This window comes from Zalophus californianus, chromosome 2 (assembly GCF_009762305.2).
Source record: "Zalophus californianus isolate mZalCal1 chromosome 2, mZalCal1.pri.v2, whole genome shotgun sequence".
Classification (NCBI taxonomy): domain Eukaryota; kingdom Metazoa; phylum Chordata; class Mammalia; order Carnivora; family Otariidae; genus Zalophus; species Zalophus californianus.
Window position 1 is genome coordinate 3,264,198 of NC_045596.1, and position 22,242 is coordinate 3,286,439.

At 63.3% G+C, this 22,242-nt stretch overlaps 1 protein-coding gene across 11 annotated transcripts in view; it reads right to left on the reverse strand.

Annotated features, from left to right (window-relative positions):
- The window catches only part of SH3TC1 (SH3 domain and tetratricopeptide repeats 1), a 45,021-nt gene extending 23,555 nt beyond the window's left edge, over positions 1 to 21,466 (reverse strand). For 4 of the 11 annotated variants that reach the window (XM_035726107.1, XM_035726106.1, XM_035726104.1 and 1 more), the window contains exons 1-3: positions 21,339 to 21,466; positions 3,058 to 3,270; positions 1,442 to 1,516 (exon numbers count right to left, since the gene is read on the reverse strand). In XM_035726107.1, coding sequence (XP_035582000.1) covers positions 1,442 to 1,516; positions 3,058 to 3,223 — 241 coding nt within the window. In that variant the 5' untranslated portion in view covers positions 3,224 to 3,270; positions 21,339 to 21,466. Of the gene's footprint in view, positions 1 to 1,441; positions 1,517 to 2,452; positions 2,478 to 3,057; positions 3,271 to 8,028; positions 8,214 to 21,338 lie in introns of those variants that run through there. The other 7 variants (XM_035726103.1, XM_027599992.2, XM_035726108.1 and 4 more) reach the window with 7 other exon arrangements.
- Positions 21,467 to 22,242: the final 776 nt, after the last annotated feature.

The following is a 22,242-nucleotide window of genomic DNA, read 5'->3' on the forward strand; positions in this document are numbered from 1 at the left end:
GGTCGCCTCCAGCCACGTGGAGCCTTTGAGTTCTGGAAATACGGCCAGTGCAACTGTGGCGACCAGATTTTCCATTTTAATTCAGTTAAATGGAAACATAAATCGTGTGGCTCCTGTACTGGATAGCATGGCTGCAGGCTTTTCCTTCTCAGGGAGACTAAGATACAAGCCCTTTCCACCTTCCCACCAGCACAGCCTCGAACCTCTGGCTCTGCTCCCCCATCGCCTCTTCTCTCCCTCCCCTCTAGCCTGGGGCCTCTCTGCTGCCCTAGGACATCAAAGCACCCCCACACACCCTGCCCCAGGGCCTTTGCACTCACTACATCCTCCACCCGCAGCAGTCTCTCCCAGACCAGATCCTGGCCTGACAGGCTGCCCTACAATCCACACCTCTGCTCAGATGCCCCCGCCTGCCCCCACCCCTGCCCCTAAGAGGCCTCCCAACTGTGCTGAGAGCCCCAGAGCATGAGCTGCTCCAAAGGGGTGGAGGGGGCATGGGAGAAGGGGGGAGGAAGCAGGAGGAGAGAGAGGGAGTAAGGGAGAGAGAAGGGGTGGGGGAGGAGAGAAGGGGGGAGGGGAGCACAGGGGAGGGGAGGGCAGAGGAGGGCAGTATGGAGACCGCTGGGGTCTGGAATCAGGCTCGCTGCCCCCGCAGGCAGCATGCCCAACATGTCACAGCTGGTCCTGAGATGTGACACCTCCTACTCCCGTAAGAGGGCGGGTGGCGTTTTCAGACCCAAAATAATCTGCCCCTTGCTCAACAGCCCCTGGTCATCGTGAGTGACCACAGGCTGCGCCGGCCCCCCGGAAGGAACGTCGGAGGACCGGCGGGTGTCACGGCAAGGGTGAACCACCGACAGCGCTGGGGTTTCTGTGCCACCACCGCTGGGGGCCGGGAGCGGGGTCTCAAGGGTCGGGGGCTTCTTACTGCGCCGTCCCCCTCCGCCACCCGGGGCTGCCCCCCCTCATCTGCGGCCTGCAGAAATCCTGCTGATCCTCGGAGCCCCCTCCCCAGATGCCGTCCCGGGCCAGGTCTTGCCCCTCCCTCTGAACCCCCACAACACAGTGGGCTGGTTGGTCTGGTTTTACCACATCCCACCTGTGACCCCTCCCCAAGAGTCTCACTTCCCCCACATGTGGCCCAGCCTCTGGGGCAGTCAACTTCGGCCTTCAGGCCCCAAGCGGAAATGCAGATTCCTGGGCCCTGCACCCCAGCAGGGCCGAGTCAGAGCCTGGGCGCGGGACCTGGCCGTCTGCACTTTACCAGCCTCCCCTCCCCCACAGCGATCCCCGGAGGGAAGTCCGGGGACCAGACATTCCCGAACCCGCAGGCCACGGGACAGTCGAGGCTGGAGGGAAGGGGGCATGCCCAGGGCCCCCACATTCACAGCCCTTCCCAGACTGAACCCTGCTGCACCTGGGGGTACCCGTGGACGTCTACCTGTGGGGTACGTGCCCATCTGGCCAGGAGGGGTCCCAGCAGCCGGCCCGGAGCCCCCAGGGGGAAGACTGGCATCTGTTAATAGAGCAGGGTTGTGGGATCAAGGTCAGAACAGGCACCTCTCAGCTGTGCGGGCACAAAGCCCCCGATATTTCTGGAACAAAAGAGGTGTGTCCACACCCGTACCACTGACCCCTCGAGTTCCCTGCATCCGGGTCACAAAAGCCCAAGGAGGAGGGAGGGGGTGTGAGGTTCTCCCTGTGCTCCAACAGACTACCCCAAGCTTAGAGGCATCTGAAGACACCACCAGTGTCTTGTGTTGCTGGGCTGGAGTCCGGAAAGGTCTCACTGGCTAAAACCAAGGGTCAGCAGAGTTGGTGCCTCCAGGAGGCTCGCGGGGAGAGTCTGTCTCCAGCTCTCAGAGGCGTCCACCCGCGCCCTTGGCCTGCGGGTCTTCCTCCATCTTCCAAGCCGGAAGCCAGGCACCGTCAACGTCTCCGATTCTGACCCCGGGCTTATCTTCCCATCTTAGGATTCTTAACCCCATCCGCAAAATCACTTTTGCTACACGTCTGGGGACTAGGGTGTGGACTTGCTCGGGGGCCACTGTCCTACTGGCCCAGAGGAACGGGGGCAGCCCAGAAGGAGCCCTGGGTCTGGGGCAGACAGGGCTGCGTCCCGGTCCATCTGCACGTCACTCACCGAGGGGGACACGGGCCCTCTCGGCCTTGAGAGGTGGTTCGGGTGCGGCTCACAGCCTGGCAAGATTAGCGAGGCACTCCAGAGTGCAGGGGGCCAGAGGAGGGGCGCCCCCGGGGGCCGGAGCGGAGGACAGGCTCTGGAACTGGGTGGCAGCTCAGGCCTCTGCTGCCCAGGCAGGCATCTGACTGCAGGCCTGCACCCCGTCGTGAGTCGGCACCCACGGGGGCCACCCCGGCCCCTCCTGTCTCCCTCACGCCCAGAAGGCCTGAGGCAACAGGAACGAAGGTGCCTCTAGCTCGCACTGTGCACCTTGTGAGGCTTTGTTTCCATCCTCCTAGTGCATCCGTCGTTCACTGGTCATTCAAGCATCTACGGAGCATGTCCTGTGCGCCAAGCCCCAGACCCCACGGGCAGCTAGGCAGGTGGCCCGAAGGAGGGTGCACGTGAGGACAGGGGGGTCCGGCGGGGAGGCTGGAGCCACGGGCTGTCCCGGGCTCAGGGAGGGTCTTCGCCCCTCCTTCCCTCGCCTCCAGGGCCCAAGGCGGTAGGGGGAGGGGACCATGAGAGCGCCCAGCCCACCCCTCAGATTTCCAAGTGGGGAAACTGAGGCCCCAGTCAAGCATTGACCAGTGAAGATCAGGAATCCCAGCCTTGCTTCCGGGCTCGGCCTCATGTGCCCATGGCTCTGGGCTCATCCTCCTTCCACCAGGAAGCGGCCTGGCCTGGTCCTGGCTGGCCACTGGGGCCCTCCCCGGGGAGCGAGGGATGCCCCCTTCTGAGCAGTCCCAGGGCTTTCCGTCCTGAGGACAAGGCAGGACTGTGGGTGCGCGAGGGTTTGTAACGGAGTGGTAAACTCATCGGGGGCCAGCCATGGGCGGCCGGGCAGTGGGGTGGGCGGCACATGCTGTACTCACCACCTCCGACCAGCGCCTCGGCCTCCTCGGACCCTGCTCGCTCCCAGACGACCGATGGGCTCATGGCCACTCTCTGGGCCTTGTGGCCGCCACCACCGCCGCCTCCCGAGGGCGCCACCGCGGGCCCTCTCCCCTTCGGGGCCGGCTCCTCCGCGGGGCCCTCCATGCCCGGTGGCGGCCTCAGCGCCGGGGGCTCCGCATACCCGCAGGCTGCTGGGGGAATAGGGCGTGGGTCAGCAGGGAGGCCTCCCCAGGAGCACAGGCGCCCCAAGGACGCTGCCGCAGGGTTGGGGTCGGGAGGAGAGACGGCCTCCCGTTTGCCGGGCGGGCCTCTGCACATCCTTCAGAGCTTTGCTCGTGAATCAGTCTGTCGCTGCTTCTCCCACTACGACGAGCCCCCGCCGCAGGCTCTTTCCGAGACATGGGCCAGCACCGACCCGGTGGAGTGGGCTGGAAGCCGTGCGGGCAGGTGGGGACCCCGCTCCAGCTCACGACCCCCAGGAAGCTGCTCAGAGCCTGACGCGTCATGGCTGCTCGAATGTTCCTGCCAACGCCAGACAGACGTGGGGAACAGAGCAGAAGTCCTCGGGGGACGCCCTGGCGCCTTGGACGTGAGCAAGCCCACCGCGCGTCCCGTCCAGCTAGGGCCGCAACAGAGCCCCCCGGAGACACCCATCTAGTTCCGTTTCCCACAAGCACCAGCTCCACTGTGATCTGGTCTTGGGTTCCCAGGAGAGCTGCTGCTCCCTCCGGAAGAGGCCTGGGCTCCAGCAGGGCCCCCGGAACGCCGTCCTACCCCACGGGTCAGGAAGTGGGCCAGGGTCCAGGCCTCCCAGGGAGGGAAGGTGGCAGACGGCGGGGAAGGAGGAAGCGGCCGAGGCAGACGAGGCAGAACAGGCGATGGCTGCCCACCCCGGGGTGCCCTCGGGCCTCCCCTCAAGAGCGGTCATTATGCCTCACTCCTTCCTGGGCTCAGAGACGAGAGGCCGTTACAGATGGACAGACCGTGCTCTTGGGGTTGGGGCTTTGTCACCAATCAGGACACAGAAGAACACAGAGTCCCTTTTCAGACGGGAATGTGGGGTGACAGGGGTAGGCCGAGAGGGGGGCCGGGGCTGGGGAAGGCGGGGCCAGAACCCCCGCTGCGGCCACAGGGACGGGAGCAGCCTTCGGGACAGAGGAGATGAGGAACGGCCCTGCTCACTCGCCCGGAAGGTTGCCAAGAGCGCGGCTAGGTCGCACCAACAAGGGAACCCCCTCGTTTCGGGCCTCCCTGAGCCCTGAACCTGAGCTCCGAGATTTCAAACCAAACCCAGGACAGGCCGGTGGGAATTCCCTCTGCACGGAGCATGCAGGGACAGGCAGGCACCCCCCTCACCCGCTCTCCGGGGCCAACAATGCCAACTGAGAAGCAAGTCAGGCTTCCTCCTGGCCTACCCCCTTTCCTGGCGGATGTTGGGGAGCAGGGCCCCTGAGACGGACAGAGTTCAGGGGCAGCCATGTGGAGCTCAGAGCCTGGACGGCCCCACCAGTCCCTGGTTCCACCTCCCTCCAGGACCCCGGGGGACTGGAGATGGACCCAGGTCCCCAGAACCTCAGACACAGGTGTTTGTCATCACCTGCACATGCCACTGCTAGTCTGGGGGCAGGTTCTGTGACGGGCAGCACAGGACGACAGGGAAAGGGGGCTGGGCAGTCAGCAAGGCCCCTGGGGGTGGTGGGAACCACCTGCAGAGGGGCCGACAGGGGGCCATCCACACTGCCAACAGCACGGGGCGTGGGGGGGCAGAACCCGAGACAGCCGGACACCACCTGTGTCCTCCTCTCCCCAAAGCCTCCATGCACCGGACCCCAGTGGGGGTCCCAGGGGCACCGTTTCAGCTTGTGGCCCGGGCAGCCCGCTGGACGGGGACTCGGGGGAGCCTTGGCCCACAGGGGCTTCGCCCGGCCCGCTGCCCCTCGGACCCTCCCTTAAATGTCCAGAGTCATCACTGCTGGGGATTGGCAAGGCCGGCTTTTCAGCCCATTAGAAGCCAGGGATGCCCCTACAATCCAAATGAAAAAGACGAGAGAGAGAGAGAGAGAGAGAGAGAGAGAGAGAGCTAGGAGTGGCCCTGGGGGTCACAGAAGCAGGGCACCCCGTGTTCCTGACAGGAATTACTCTGGTGCCCCTCCCGTGGCCTTGGGGCCAAACAGCCCCTCGCTACAGAGAAACAGGGGCGAAGCAAGCTGTCTGCCCCTCCAGAGGGACCCACAGGCCCCCAGCAGCCCGAGGCCCGCAAGGCTTGCAGAAGCGATGCCTCTAGGAGCCCCTCCCCCCCACCCCCAACTGGGACCTGAGTCCCATCCTGACTACCTCTGAGGGGCAGGGGCACAGCCTGGGAGGCGGGGGCAAGGAGCATGCAGGGGACCCCCCCGCTTGGCCAGGCGGCCCCTCTCCTCTCCGGCAGAACTGCTCTGCCCAGGGAGGGGCTGCTCCCTGTTCCAGGGAAGAAGCCACGGCTGAAGTGCAGATGCCCAGAACCTTCTCCACGCAGCCTTGTCGAACGGCTCACATGTCATTCAGGCCGGGCGCCCTGCACTCCCTGCTGCCGGGTCCCCGTGCCGTCTCCATCCTTGCAAAGCACGAAGACCCTCGCCATTTTTCTGGACACAGCTCCGTGTGCGGGCCGCCCTGGCCAGCCCCACACCGAGCCCAAGCCTACGTTGCTTTCCCTCCTGGCTTCACCCCCCTGGGATCTCCATCCTCGCAGCTCCTGCACCACTGGTGGCCACAGCTGGGTGTCAGGACCCGGATGCACAAGGGCTGCTGGACCAGCCTGCCATCTCTCTTCTCTTCCCTTCTGACACGCAGGGGTGTTAGCCTCCCTCCCCGCCGGGCCATGTCCTCCCCAGCCCCGGGTGCAGCAGGGGCCCGGCAGCTGAGCATCTCGCAGGACCTCGCCGGGTCTGGTGGCAGCCTCTCGTCCTGCCGGCCTCCGCCCCCGGGTCGGGACTGGCCCGTCCCTGTCTGCGTCCAGGGCCTCCGCGGGCCGGCTCCCCACAGCCTCAAGGACAGCTTCCTGAGGAAAGGGAAGGCTTCCTGGGCTCAAAGACCCTCCCACCTGCCCAGTGACGGATGTGCCCGAGCAGGCGGGGCCGGCCAGGGACAATCTCAGTGCGGGGTTTCCTAGTCCCAGGCGGAGATGAGGAAGTGGGCCCAAACTGTGCAGGAGAGTGCCCCGCCCCCCGCGGGTTCCTGTAACTGCCTCACTTGGCCTCACAGGCCCGGGGTCCTGCTGTAGACGCAGCTCCCAGACCTCAGCCCCGGCACCTGAGCCGAGCTCCCAGGGGGCTGGGAGAGCTCTCCACGCCTCACTCTGCCCACCTGGAGGTTGAGAGCAAAACACCCCTGCCCCATGAGGAGGTCCACGGAGTAGACCAATGGTGTTCCACAATCACAGTTGGCACTTAATAAATGTGGGTTCCACAGAGGGAGAGGCAGTACCATCCCAACCCTGAACAGGTTTGGGGGGGTCTGGTCGGAGCACTCACGGGGCTTGTACAGAACCAGTACCTTGTGGGCCCATGGAGACCTTGTCCCCTTCAGCAAGAAGCACCTCTAGAGAGTTGTCTGGTCACCCCTGGACGGAGGTGAATGGTGTCCCCGCAGATCCTGGCACCGCAGAAGGTGGCCTTATTTGGAAATGGGGTCTTTGCAGATCTGACTCCTCAGGATGAGGTCATGCTGCATGGGGGGCCTTAATCCAGTGACGGGGTCTTAAGAAGGGACACAGACGAACACGGGGCAGGGGCCACGAGACCACAGAGGCCAGAGGAAGGGATGCGGCCAGGAGCCTGGAGCCCCAGGATCTGGAAGAGGCAGGAAGGAGCTTCCCTTGCAGCCAGTTCCCATCGTTGTGAGCCCCCCAGTGTGCCGAGCCCCGGGACACTGGTTCACCTGTAACCCCCGTAACCTTGTCTTTCTCTGCTAGGAGGCAGGGTCCACCTCACCTCCATCACGGCCTTTTGTGAGTTAGGTGCACAACGCCCCATACAGGATGTGTCATTGTCACCAACAGCCACCACCCTGAGGTTCTAACCAAGCACGCCCATCGAATCTTCCTGATGACCTGGGGGAGGGGGCGCCACTGTGCCCATTTCACAGGCTCGGCGAGCTGCCGCCGGGGACTCGGCCCGGCCGGGGGCCACAGCGGGATTGGAGCCCACAGGGGCCGAGTCCAGTACTGGAGCCCCTGCCCGTAACCGGCATGCACCCTGCCTCCCACCAGGAGTCTGGCCACGGCTCCCAGCACCAGTCAGCTCCACTAACTGCCACCAACGTTGCTTTGCCACAGACAGAGCTGGCGGGGGGCGGCTGGCGCTCCTGGAGGGGTCACTGGAAGCCGGGAGAGGGTCTCAGTGGTGTGCTGGGAGCACAGACCCAGCACTGGACCTGGCAATAACACGTCCTGGGTCCGCGTCCCCCCTACAACTGTCTGGTTGGTGCCCCTAGTCACAGCACTCATCCCCAGCCAGTGGACAGAAAAAAGCCCAGAGATGGTGACCTCAGAGTGGCCAGGTCGGAGCTGCAGAGCCACCCTGGGCTGTCTTGTGGTGTCTGCCCCATGTCGCACCCCCCCAGGGTGGGGGCCCACTCGAGACCCTGACACCCGGACTTGGACTCGGCTCTGCGCCGCATCCAGACCCTCGCACGCGCTCCGAGTGCCCACGGGAAGGGGGTGGGGGTCAAGCAAGATCACAGAAGCATGGGGCTTCATCGGCTGGCTGCGGTCTCCTCACGGGCCCCCACAGCCTTCCGGACTCCCCCGACTTCAGCTCTGCTCCCCACCGTCCCAAGATGCCAGAGGAGTCTTCAAGAAAGTGAAAGTTGACAGACTAGTCTTAGATCCCACCGTGGGCGGCAGGCCCCGGCTCCGTGGACCATGCCCGCTGTGGTCCAGCGCTCCCCCCGCCCCCCGCACCCCGTACCTGCGTCCCGCTCCTAAGAGGCAGCTCCCAGCCCGGGGGGGCGGTGGGGGGGCGCACGGCAGGACGGCAGGCCCCAGGTGGCTGCTCCCGGCTCCTCGCTGGCTGGCCCTGCAGGCCGTCTCAGCCGGCCAGGACAGGCGGCAGCCGCCCACGGCCCGGCTGACTGCACGGCGGCCGCCACCACCCCCTGCTTCCTGCCACACTTCCTCCCTGCGCCGTGGGCCCTGCCCTCACGTTGGTCATTAGCTCCTCCCTGGACCGGCTCCAGGCCCGGTCCCGCCTGCCCACCGCCCAGCACCCCCCACAGATGGAGACACCCAGGCTCCCGCCCAGGCCCCCCGGATTGGGGAAGTGCCCCAGCTGCCAGCCCTACGGCTCCACCACCCTCCGCTCTGCTCTGTTCCTCTTCCACTTGGTGCACGCACACGCACACGCACACACCACACACGCGGACACACGCACACAACTTTCACACATCACACATGTACTCACACACACAACACTCACACATGACACACACGTGCACACATACACATGTGCAGCACATTCATACATGACACACACATCACGTATACTTGCACACACAATACACACGATACGCACATGCACTCGCACACAACACACACGCGTGCACACATGTACAGACACGTGCGCACCCCCTTCCCTTTGCTGGGTGCTGCCCCCGCCTGCTGGCCCACCAGGGACAGATGGGGCTGGGGCCACAGGTCCCCACCCCCCGCTGACTTCCCACAGGCTCTGGGACCCACCCGGGGCCCCAGAACCCCCTGGGGAGCCGGGACAAGCAGGAAATGAACTGGGGTCAGCCCCCTGCCCCCGCCCCCGTGTGCTCCCACGCCCTCCTGGGGCAGGCGCACGGCCCCGGCCCCGGCCCCAGCCCAGCCCCAGGGATCAGGAGCAGGACAGCGACCCTCTCCTCCGTCCTGTGTGGGACAGGCCAGGCGAGGCACAGGCCTGGATTACCACCATGAAGAGTCTCTAATTCGGCGGTCATGGGACTGTTTTGCAGACAGTGAAACTGAGGTCAGAGAGGTCGTGGGATATGCCCAACGTCAGTGAGGACTAGAAGAGCCCAGAACCGGGTCTGACCGACACTGAGGCCCCCAGGCCAGGGCAGCACCACTGACACGTGGGCGACGGCTCTTTGTCACGGGGGAGGGGCTGCTGTGCGCAGCCGGGATTCCAGCTGCATCCTGGCCTCGGCCCGCTAGATGCCAGTACCCCCGGCCGCCCCCTCACCCCAGCCATGACCACCAAACACCCCTCCAGACATGAGTCACCTGGGGGTGACATCGGGCTGAACTGCTGCTCCAGGCCGAGCTGCCTCCGACCTTGGAAGGTCGGGGGGGGCGCCCAGCGGGGTCACCAGCAGAGCCAGGCCCGACACTCGGGCCCCTACCACGCCCGGCCCGGCCAGGTCCCACTGCACGGAGACCGCACAGACGGAGCCAGGGGTCAGGGAGGACGTTTTCACCGTCCCCATGACTGTAGGCCGACTAACAGGGTCAACTGGAAGAGACTCGGTGGGTCCCAGGGGACCAGGGGGCAAGGGGGAGGACACAGGGGCCACAGAGCAAGAGGGGAGGTGGCTTCCACAGCAGCTCCTGCTTCCCACTGGGAGACAGCCTGGCTGTCCCCTCCGTGGGGTAGGAGTAGCTGTTCCTCTGGAAGGACAGCTGTGATGGTCACTGTGCCAATGTCCTGGGGCTTCGGGGACAAAGCTCAGCCACCCCATACTCCTAGACGCCCGGGGGAGGGGGAAGCAGGCTGAGGACAGGGCAGTTAGTGAATGCAGGTGCCCACCTGCCTGCCCGCCGTGCCTCCCCACCGCGGCTCCCCTCGGCCTCAGCGACCTGCAGGTCTTCAAGGCCCCATCCTCCTGCCCACCTCTGGGGCAGGGGGGGGCCCCAAACGAGGTCCAGGTGCCCTGTCCTGAAGCTCCTCCCGGGTGCGAGTCCTCAGCACCCCTTCCTCGCAAACACCTGCCCCTCCATCTCTCCACCCTCCTCTGTCCGCCCCAGTTCTGCCTCCAACCTTGCCCAGTTCCCTGCGCCTATCTTCACAGCCCTGGAAATGGTGATGCCCTACCCCTCGCAAGGACCCGCTGAACCTCATCAGTTGAATTCCTTGCACCTTCTCTGTAGGATGGGTGCTCCCCTGCCGCGGGCCACTCTCCTGGGCGAGCCTGCCTCTCCCATCCAGACATAGGCACCCCAGCCCCCCTTTGCACTGGCACCTGGGACCTGTGGATGCCCGCAGATGGGCCCACAGCCTCCTCCGGCCCCCACTGTCTTCCTCTGGCCTGCTCACCAGAGAGCAGAGCTCAGGCTGCCCCATGGGGTAGGAGGTGGGCACCTTTGCAGGTCAGTTGTGCTGACCACATGACCTGGGTGTTTTGGTTTCTCAGAGAAGCCCCGGCGGAGTGGGGGGGGGGGGGGCTCAGATGCTCTTCCATGGTTTTGCTCTGGGTCATCACAAGGATTAAACTAGATGCCGAAGTCTCTAGCGGGCCATGTGCAGCCCGTTACCACAGCTACACCTGAATGTTCGTTCATTTTACAAATGCTGAGTGTCTGGGCCTCTCCCGTGGCCGAGGCCCACGACTCAGGGGTTGCAGCTACCAGGCACACAGAGAAAAAGGGACGCATCCGAAGGTCAGCACATCCACCGGCGCCCTCCCCGGCCCTGCCGCCCCCCCTGTAGCACGCCCCCATGCAGCCTGGGCCTGACTGTGCCAAAGCTCGGGGCGGGGGGGCCCGGGGTCCGCAGGCGGAAGCCAGGCATGGGCACCGAGCCCGCCCTCGCCAACCCACCGCAGGCCCCTGCTCCTCTCGGCCTCCGTCTCGTGTCTGTGAGCTGGGACCCCGAACTCTTCAGCCCATGTTCCAGAGCCCCACAAAGTGCAGAACACAAGATGCTTGGCTTTGTTTTTCTGGAAATTGTACTGAAAGAGGCCCCAGATGGGCTCCACATCCATAAAAGGGCCTGGACACATTTCCTGTCATGGCCATTGTCCCCCGCTGGGGCCCGGGACCCTGTATCCTGTTTGTATCCGCGGGGTGCTCTTGGCCCAAGGCCGGGGGGGTTTCCAAGGGCTTCCCCAACTATGCCCAGCACTCTGACTCTGCATATCACACACTGACTCCACAAAATGCACCCCAATTCCACACAGCACACCCCAGTCCAGGGTCTCGACTCTGCACAGAGCACCCCGACTCTGCTCATTGCACCGACTCCACAGAATGTACCTCTATCCCAAGTGCCCAATTCTGCACAGTGCACCCCAACTCCAGAGTGTACCCCAATTCTGCAAGTGCACCCCCCCAAGAGCCTTCCAGAGGAAGAACGTGAGCTTTCTAGGTCAGGGGACTTTCCAAATAAGGGTCCCTCCTGCAGGGGGGGCACAAGGCAGGCCCACACAGCCCAGTCCTGAGGCCCTCTGGGAGAGCCTGTCACGCCCTGGGCCTCGCTCTGCCCCATGCAAATGGCAGAGTCGGATTTGGGGGACTCTAAGAGCCCCCCACACCCCTGGTGCCTGACATGGTTGTTGTAATAAATCCCAATTGCCACTTGCCAAGAAGATGCTAGATCCAGGGGATACAGCCCTCCTGGCGTGAGTATTAGGCCATCTGCTGGACCGAGAGGCAGATGGGCGTGGAGGTGGCACCTGTCCAAGGTCACCCAGCCCAAGGGCAGCACCACCAGCTGGGGTCTCAGGTCTGCCCTCCCATGGCACCTACAGACAGGCGACACCTGCACACAGCTGGGGTCTCAGGTCTGCCCTCCCATGGCACCTACAGACAGGCGACACCTGCACACAGCTGGGGTCTCAGGTCTGCCCTCCCATGGCACCTACAGACAGGCGACACCTGCACACAGCTGGGGTCTCAGGTCTGCCCTCCCACGGCACCTACAGACAGGCGACACCTGCACACAGCTGGGGTCTCAGGTCTGCCCTCCCATGGCACCTACAGACAGGCGACACCTGCACACAGCTGGGGTCTCAGGTCTGCCCTCCCATGGCACCTACAGACAGGCGACACCTGCACACAGCTGGGGTCTCAGGTCTGCCCTCCCATGGCACCTACAGACAGGCGACACCTGCACACAGCTGGGGTCTCAGGTCTGCCCTCCCATGGCACCTACAGACAGGCGACACCTGCACACAGCTGGGGTCTCAGGTGTCCCCGGCGCCAAAGCAGATGCCCCGACTTTCTTAAGGCGTGAGACAAGCAGCCAGAGAAACCACAGCCCGACTCGCAGGGGCTCTGGAGGGCGCGTCCGGTCCTATTCTGGGGTTTTCTCAGGAATCAGATCCTTGCCTCTTCCAGCACCAAACCCTGATTTTAATTCTTTTCAGGTGGCAATTCAGAGAGCAAGCGCTCACCTCTGTCCCTTTTCCCGTCACGGGGACCAGCGGATGTTTCACTGAACTGTAAGCATCCTCAGCGCTCTCCCCTCGCGCCTTCCTCTTTGCCAGCCTTTCTCCCCACCCCACCCCACCCCCGCAGGGCGCTGCATAGGAAGCCGACCAAACCACCCCGGGGAGACGCTTTCCCTAGTGGCAGGCACATTTGGGGAAGACGGATGGCTTCTCAGGACAAATGCAAGAGACACATTTTCTAGCCAGTGTGGATGCCGTGGGCGTGGCTACCGTCACCCGGGAAGGCACGTGCGTCTGCAGAGGGCCAGGGGCTGACCGCCGCGTACCGGGCGCTGGAGCCCACACTCGGGGGGAAGCTGGCCCGGCCCGTGTCCTCCCTGCGGCCTCAGGGAGTCATGCAAGGAAACGGAGGTTTGGAGAGCGAGAGGGACAAGGACCCCTGGCAGGGCCTCCTCAAGGGGAGGGGGGCCTGACACTCCACACACTCTTAAACACGCACTGCCGCTCCCCGTCTCCCCAGCGTCCCTTGCGTGGAAGACTGTCAAAGGCTTCCTTCAAGATGAATGTGGCCCCAGGTAGCACTGGGAAGTCCCCAAACCGGTTCTGCGTCCTTCCCTTGGGAAAGTCTGCACCTCTGGAGGGGGCCCAGCGGCAGCCCTAAAGCCCCCAGCCAAGCCTTCCGCTGTTAACTTCTAGGGCATTCTCAGATGGTTCATGTGGGCCCCCCTCTTCCTCCCTAAATCCAGTCCCTGACAGGCAGAGATTCCCGTCCCCGGAGCCCTGAGGCAGCTCCTGCCAGACCCTAGGACGACAGACCCGGACCCTAACCCCAGCTCAGACCTGGACCCGGGCTCGGACCCAGAGCCCAGCTTGGACCTGGACCCCGGCTCAGACCTGGACCCTGGACCCCAGCTCAGACCCGGACCCTAGCTCGGACCCTGACCCTGACTCAGTGGGGACGGAGCCCCAGGCTGCGATCCAGAGGTGGGAGGCAGGGGCTGAGGGTTGCCCTCCACCCTCTGCTTCTTTTTTATTGTTTAGCTCAGGGGGCAGATGGCAACCACTGGAGTCAAATGAAGACAAAAGGCGATTTTGAATTTGTTGTGTGGTCTTAAAGCATCCCCGAGCGTCTGGGACGGCAATGACCCAGGCCTCCCCCACGCCCAGCCTCCCTAGCACATGGCTCAGCCTCTTGGTGGAACCCATACTCCACCTTGAGATAGCTCTGTTTCCTGGGGTTTGGAGCTCCCCCTGCCACCCACGATCTTGGCCCCACTGTCTCAGCTCTGCATTCCAGGTCCCCACCAGTGCAGGGCTCACAGACAAGTTGGGGAGACAGACTTAGAAACGGACTGGGATAAGGTAGCATGATCCTTGCAGTGGCAAAGGAAGCCTAGGATGGAAAGGGGAGGAGGGTGAAATCAAGGAAGGCTTCCTGGAGGTGGAGGCCCTTGGGCTGAGTCTCAGAGGAAGAGGGCCTAGACAAAGGGGGTTTAGAGGTCTTCCCAGGGCCAGGGCCAGACAGAAGGGGACTTAAACTCAGCCTCCACCTAGAAAACCCTAGGCATGCAGCTTTATGGAAGCTGGAGAGGCTGGGTCACACTCTTGCCCTGAGGGTTAATCCACAACAGGCCATAACGCTGAATCTTAGGAATGTGCAGGCCCCCGGGGTGGGTGGCGTAGGGTATGTGACTACTCCCCACTCACCGGGCGCCCTGGGCAGTAGAAACAAGACAGGGCCACACAGGCAATTCTAGAGCTGGGGTAGCAGTGCTTTCTGCAAAGGCCATCAGGTGGGTCCGGGCTGGGAGATGGTGAACAGATGATACCAAGCAGGCGGCGGTCACACAAATGGGCAACAAGCAGGTGCTCGGTGTGCTGGTAAAATCTTACTTACAAAACAGGGACTGGATTTGGCCCTTGAGTGGGTCCTGCTCTAGAGGATGGGTGGGGTGGGGATTCGTGGAAAAGCATCTCAGGACTCCCCCACCCAAGCAGGAAGGAGTCCGCCCGAAGGCGTTCCCTGTCGCACTGGATTGGGATATACAAAGATTCAGGCGGAGGAGGGTGGAGGCCGGCCCTGGAGCTGGGGACGGGAACAGGTTTGAAGCTCGTACAGGATCGAATCCATGGAGTGTGTCCTGCCTCCCTCCAACCCCCGATTACAACAGTCACTGCACACACAGTTAACTTGTCACGGATTCGCAAGACCCAGCGCTTAGAGCTCGGGAGATGAGCGCCACATAAAGACAGGTGATTGGGTAACAGGCCTACGGATGGGGAACCAAAACGCGGGAAGGGAGGGACCCTCCCCCAGGGTCGCAGGAAAGAGGGTCCCCCGTGTTCACATGGTCCATGCTAAGCAACACCCCATTGTCTGTCCTGGTCTCTGGTTCCACAGCCGTAAGATGCACATGTGACCCGGCCTAGTGCCATTTCCCAGACAGGCAAACGGACCACTGCAGACTTTCCAAGGTGCACGTGAACTTTCCTGAGCCCCGCCTGGGTCCGCGGAACCGGGAAGGTGGGGCTGGAGATGCCCGTCCTCGGCATGCCCGGGTCTGAGATGCTACCAGCCTGGAACCTGGCACCCAGCTGCCCCGGGACACACATAAGGCCTAGAACTGGGCCGCGCTCAGCACGGCTCGGCCTGTGTTTGTTATTTTTGGCCTTAGCGGCTGAAACCACCCCATTCAAAGATGAGCAAAGCTCTAGTCCCCGAGATTTCAGGAACTGCTCTTTGCAAAACAAGGATATTGGGACCAGACAGGCTTGTGATGATGGATGGCCACCCCGGGCCGGGTCACATTGTTGCAGGAAGCTGTCAGCATTTCCCAAGCTCGGCCGGGACTGAAGACGCCCACACCCCCTCTGTGGCCTGGGTCATGGTCATCCGGCCCTGTCAGGACAGGCGGCGCCTTCAAGCCGGGGACCCGCTGACTCGGCGGTCCAGCAGCTCCTCCTTGGCCGGGCAGGCCCGGCCCGAGAGCTGGCCAGGTGCCCGGGCGTATCTGCCGGGCAGTCCTCCAAACTGCGCTCCTTCATCTGACCTGGCCAGAAACAGAGCTTTCAGAAGAGGGATGCCCCTTCTCAGCATCCCAAATAAGGCACCTTGGGTCCCCAGAGGAAGCTGGTCAGAAACTCATAAAGGCTGTTTTCACGGCCCCCTCGGGGAGCAAGGCCCTGTGGGCATGTCCTCCTGTCACATTGCAGGGGGGCCCTGCAGGGCCTGCCAGCTCTGAGTAGCCCCCTCCTCTGCTAAAGGACAGATGGGGTCCTCAGGGGACATCCAGCCAGGAGTGCCCCAGTCTCAGGAGCACAGTGGTTTCTCCCTTTGTGGGACAGTCACGTCCAACCAACCTGGATCGTTTGGCTGTGAGCCATGGGGTGACCCAGAGGGGGCAGCACAGAGATGGCAGGGGTAGAGGTCTCGGTCACCCCAGCTTACAGAGGAGGCCCCAGGGACGCCCTGATCCCACTGAAGCTCACTCCCCAGAGCACCAACATTCCTGACTCTGGGTGGGCCCCCGGCTGGAATTCTGGACATTCTCTGCAGCCCAGTCACTGGGGGTGGATCTGGAGCCAGGCTCATGCAAACATTAACCGAACCCCTGCCTTCCGGGGCGGGGCAGTCCTCCCAGCCAAGACCATCTCCCTGGAAACCAGGCCCAGGTCAGGGCAGGCGGGTGGGCAGAGGGCTAAGATGGAAATTTGCTCGGGACCCCAGAAGTCCCCCTCGGGCTGTGCTGGGATCGGCGAGGGGGACGCTGTCAGTCCCCAGGTCACTGAGGGGGTTCAGGGCATATGTTTGGGGCACCGCTCTCTTGGCTCCCTTCCCGGCAACACCTCATTCCCTCCTCAGCCTGGCCTCACCCACCCAGCACCCCTCAGAACCGGCCTTGTCCACACCAGCTCCCTCATGTTGTGCCTCCAGCGGCCCTTCTCCTTACACCTCCGCCCAGCTGACCCCGGACCCCTTCTGAACACCTCCTCCCTCCTGGTGTCCCTCTTCCCGCAGTGTCCGTCTACACCGGCCCTGTGAGCGCCTGCAGGTCAGGACTTCTAGAACCTCTGTCTGCACGCATCAGCCCAGGGTACCTTCTATCTGAGACCTGGGGGCGGAGCTGGAGCCGCAGGGCCTTCCCCTTGGCGGGGAACTGGACACCTGCCCCCCGCTGCCCACTCCTCCCCCACCTTCCCCCTGAGCCACAGTCCCCGGCACCACCAGCCCCTCTCTTCCTGTTGACAACAGAGCCTCCAGCCTCGGCCACACTTGCACGTCCCTCTTCCTGGTCACCTGCTCCGCCGGGCTCTGACCCCCGCTCCGCACAGTCTCCCTCAGGCACTGCCTCCTTCCAGCCTCTCCCCCGCCGCCACCGAGCTGCACAGCCGGCCCTGCCCCAGCCCCAGAGTGCCCTGAGCCTGTGGGCACTGGAACTGGGGTCTCTGAATACACCGTCTCTTGGTTAGCACACAAGGACCCACGACGGGAGCGCCTCCGGGCACAGATGGGCCTATGTGCATATTAAATCACAGACACGGTACCAGCAAAGGGGGCAGGGGGGGCCCAGTCCCCTCAGGACACGGGACACCTGCCACCTGATGCGGTACGTCGGACGGACGCTGACCTTTTCCAGCCACCCACCCTCCAGAGGCTGGCCTTCTTCCCGGCTCTCCGGGGAGGCCGCTGGGCCGGAGGGAAGCACACGGGCCTGGAGCCGGGCATGGGTGCCAGTGAGCTCCCTGGCCTCGGCTGGTGAGACCCGATGCGCGTGTGAAGGTGCCTGGCAGGGCCGGGACGCAGCCCTCCTGCCCTCTGACCCATGTCAGAGAGGCAGGGTCAGGGTCACAGCCTCCCCTCCATGGCCCCCCAATGCCCCCGAGCCGCGGCTCCTCACCGGCCACACCTGCGCCCTTCCCAGGCCAGCAGTGAGGACTCACAGGTTGCGACACTGCTCTGGCAGCAGCCCGGGTGCCCCCCTGACTTGCCTCAGGATGGGCACGGCCTCCACCTCGCTCTCCCTGGCAGGGCCTTCCTGCATTCACAGAGGGTGGCCCTGGGGCCCAGCCACCCCGCACGCCCGTCCCGTGGGCTCCCATGCTGGCCACGTACTATGGTGCAGGGGTGCTGAAGAGCAAAATGCGGGTGCTCTAGCCTCCCATGGCGTGCAGAGAGGCTCGCACAAAGGAGAGCACCTACTGTCATTGCTGTTCAATGCGGGCAGGGGTGGGGGGCCGGCAGCATTGCCCAGCCCAAACTTGCCAGCCCCGCTCTGCGCCCAGCCCAGTCCGGGGCACCGGGGCACCGGGGCGTGGATGCGTCAGATGGCCTGCCCTCCGGAGTAAGCACAGCCCGGGAAACGGATGGAAACGAGATAGCACAGCTGGGGCCTGTGTGACAGGGGACACGCAGAGAGCCCGGGGCCTCCAGACAGCGGGGATCCTGCCTGCGGACAGCTGGGGAGGCTGCCTGGAGGAGGGGCTCCGAGCCAGGCCCCGGCACGTGAGATACACTCCCCTCTGGGATAAACACCAAGCCCCGCATCTTGTAGCGCCATCTTGTAGGCGGTGGGGAGGGAGGGAGGGATGGACAAGGGACAGATAGATGGATAGATACCCACGATGGCGGGACACACGAGCCAGGGAAGAGCTCCCAATGGCCGAAGGTAGACCCTCGGAGCACCAAAATAAAGTAGTATTGGGTTATAACCTGAAATACAGAAGAAATACCCAGAGGCCCACACTAACGTGAATAAGTGAGTGAAGACCTGAGTAAATGGAGAAGACACAGATATTCCCGGCAGTAGAATTCCAGCTAATGCGTGTAGCCTCTCCGTGCCCCGGCGGGGGGCACAATCCCCACCCCCGGAAGCACCGTGTGGAAATGCAGGAAAGCATCGCTCTCCAGGGGGCCCCACAAACACCACCTCAGCCCTGCGATCAAGGCCGACGCCAGCAGGGACAGGCCCTCTCCTCGCTGGGATGTGATGAGGACAACACGTCACCCCTGTGCTCTTCCTTCCCAAAATAAAACCCGGTGTCCACATGAGAAAGGCACCAGACAAACACAGACTGAGTGTGTAATGGGTCGGGGAGGGCGGCCCGGGTGGCAGGTGAGGAGATGAACGTGTCACACTCTGTGCGCCAACACGGACCTGTCCTTAATCAGCAAGGTCCACGCTTCGTGCAAGTGCATCCGCGTTTCCCTGAGATCCTGTCTGTCCCCAGAGCCACAGAGGGCACCACCCCATTTCAATGTCCTTGGTTTTCGGGACCTTATTTTTGAGGAGCACCGGCAGGTCTGCGTTTGGAGAACGTTCTTCAGCCGGGATTTGTCTGGTGTTTCCCTAGCCCCTTTCCCTTCGAATTTTCAACAAACAAAACGTATTGCTGGTTTTGGCTCAGAGCTGGGCTGGGCCTGGGTCCCCTCCCCGTGGCTGTTTTTAGTGGAACGGCCCCTGAGAAGCTGGCCCCAGTCAACGCTGGCCCTACTCCATGCCAGAGAGGGCCCAGCACTCTACTGAGAAGGAGTGAGGACCCAGAGCAGACAGCTCCTGCCTTCCTGATGTCTTAAAAAGAGGTGAAATCATGCTCAAACTGCCCCCAGCGGGAAGTGCAGAATGATCCCCAGGGCCTCTGTCACCTCCCGGGTCAGCAGCACCCAGCATCGAGCACACTCAAGAGTATAGACAGATCTTGCTTTCTAAGACCATTCTCCCACTAAAGGAATCAGGACCCTTGGAGAAATGGCTGATTCCAAGACCAGGCCAGCAAAGGTACAGGACGGGCCGGGCTTGTGGCGCCAGCAAGGAAGGAAGTGAATGATGAATCAATGAGTGAATGAATGAATGAAATCCCACACAATGGGGTGAGTCAAAGGACAGAGCAGCCAAGTGAAAGAGCTCCCAATGGCCAAAGCTAGAAAAATTTGAGCAACTAAATTAATTAGTATTAGATTATAACCCAAAGTATAAAATTAGAGTGAGTCTATCCAACGTAAATAAATGAGTGAATGAATGACTGAGGGAAAAAGGACAGATCTCCCAAGCAGGAGAGCTCCCAGTGACTTATGTGGACGTGCCACCCTCGAGCATGCACCCCTCGCCCCAGTCCCCAGGCATGCACGGTGCATGGCCTGCTCAGGGCACAGCCTGGGAGGGCCAGGAGGGGGGCTGTGTGCTCGGGAAACCTGGCAAACCCCACCTCGGCCAGGGGGTCAAGGTCACCATCCCAGTGACCGGTCCTGTCGATGGCAGGTGCCCTTGACCTGATGGGATGGGTGGGCACTGCGCCCCCGGGGTCTTCCTCCCGAGAACCCGCGATCCCCGTCTGATCACGAGAAATAATCAGACCAGTCCTCACGGAGGGACGCTGCGCAGAACACCTGCCCAGGACTCCTCACGAAAACCATCGCAAACCAGGGAAGTCTGAGAAGCCGTCGCAGCCCAGAGCCGCCTGGGGAGACGGGAAGACGTGTCACGTGACATCCCAGCCGGGCTCCTGGGGCGGGGGAGGGACATCGGTGAAGACTAAAGGAATCTGAACCAAGTCTGGGCTCTACTTAAGAATAATGGATCAATATTGGTTCCTCAGTTGTGAAGAATGCACCCATCTAATGTAAGAGAGGTCAGTAGTCAGGGCGACCGGGTGGGAGGGCTTATGAGAACTCTGTGCTATCTTGGCAATTGTTTTGTAAATCTAAACCTGTCCTAAAAAATCAAAAAGTCCCAGCAAGCCGGAACACACACAAGGTGTGTGGACAGAGAACCATTGCGGCTGAAGACTTGGCAGGCGCGGCCAGGCCTGGAGCCGCCTGCCGGGGGCAAAGTCCCAGGTCGGCTGGCTGTGGCCAGCCCGGGAGCCTCGCTCAGTGGGGCTAGGAGCACGCGAGGGGCAGAGCCAAAGCACCAGGGCCACCCAGGCAGGCCTGGGGAAGACCATTCTAGTCCGGCGCTACCCTCGGGCAGGTTGTGCCACCCACAGCCTCGGTCTTCTGTAAGTCAAGGACGGGGACCCCTCCACGGGCCCCATGAGAGTCCTGCAACCACTGCGGAGGGGGGCGGTCACGAGGCTCCTTGTGCACATGCAGAAACTGAGGTGCGGACAGGAGCCAGCCCCTGGCCCGGGCTCACAGAGGCCCCTCACCCGGTTATGGCCTGAGCAAATTCCCCCGCAGGGCTGCGGGACGGTGAGGGCAGAGCCTCTCCTCTGTCCCTTCGGCATCCGACCCCGTCCCCCTCTCCTGCTGCCCCTTCCCTGTTCCCTGAAGGAAGGGGCAGCCGTCCCTGGGGCTGCAGGGACTTTGGCCCCTGGGGGCTGGGATGGGGGCTGGAGGAAGAGGGGAGCAGAGAGCCCGGTGTGGAAGTCCACAGAGGGGCAGGGCAGCACTGAGGCGAGGGAAAGCCAGGACCTTGGCCCCTGCCGCCAGCCCAGGGCTCCTGCTCTGCTCCACGGTCGTCAGCACCGGAGAGCGGCCGATGAACAAATGTGGACCCGTGCCGGGCCCCTGGGACGCTCTCACCCTGCAGACAGGGAAACTGAGGTGCAGAGGGGCAGAATCACTTGCTCCCAGGGGCTCAGCCAGGATCAGAAACCCTGGGGCCAGTGCGTCCTGAGCGCTGCGGAGGCCCCCACCTGTGGGTCAGCATATCCCCACCTCACGGTGGCCACCGTGAGGACATCCAGCTTCACCCGCCTGGCTCTCCGCCCCTCTCTCGGATGTGGGGACACCACGCTCGCCCTTCCTTGGCCACCTGAATCCCAGGCTGACCAGGCTGCTCTCGGGGTGCACCCCCCCCATGCACACCCCCTGGCCCCACCTGTGGGTGACCCTGAGCTCCGGACTGGTGGCTGCAGCGTAGGGGCGGCTCCTCCTGGTGCGGATCCAGACCAGGGGCCTAGAACTTACCCTGCCAGGGAGCAGACCAGTCGAAGAAGGGAGGGAGGCTCCCTGGGGCCCCTCACCTGTGGCTGACACCAACACCGCGGGGGCCCAGCCCTCTCAGGAAGGTCTGCCACTTGGCGCTGGCCGGGACAGGAAGGCGCACGTTCTCAGCCAGCCAGGCCCTCCAGGCTCCAGTCAGGTGGCCTGAGCAGTCGCCCAGGTCATTGGTCGCGCCCACAGCAGCGGCCCGCCCCGCCTGGAAGGGGCCGGTCTCCTTCCTGACCTCCCTCCTCGTCTGTATCGGAAGTCCCGGGTCAGCATTCTCGAGCTGGGGGGGGGCGGGGGGAGCAGCCTGCGGGGAATTGCAGGATCCCGGAGGCTCTCAGACCCCCGCTGGGGTGCAGGCACTTTGGGGTGCCCCAGGGAGGTGGGAGGCTGGGAGGGCCATTCCTTCACTGGGCCTAGGAGAGATCCCCACTCATGGGGGCCTGGTTTCTGTAGCTGGGCCTGGGGGCAACTGGCTGGGGAACTCAGCACTTACTGAGCACCTACTGTGTGCTGGGCCCAGTGGGTAAGTGAAGGCGGGCAGGGTCTCCCGTGACCCATATTTGCTCGTGATAAGTCACCTGGGCTGTCCTTAAAATTAGATTCTAGACTCCAAACCTGCCATGTCAGGATCTCCCAGGTCAGGCCCAGAAATCTAGATTTTTTTTAACAAGTTCCTCAAGCAACCCTGGTCCTCAGGCAAGTCTGAGCAGCACCCCGGCCCCAAAGGGCATGTATTCCTTCAGATAATCAGGCAGGTGTGCAGAGTCACCTCCCAGCCCCCCCACCAGGGCCACTGCCTCCTCAAGTGGCAACTTTCTTAACCTTTCTGTGCTTCCTGTCCTGTCCTTGAGACGGAAGGAGGCAGACACTCGCCCTAGCT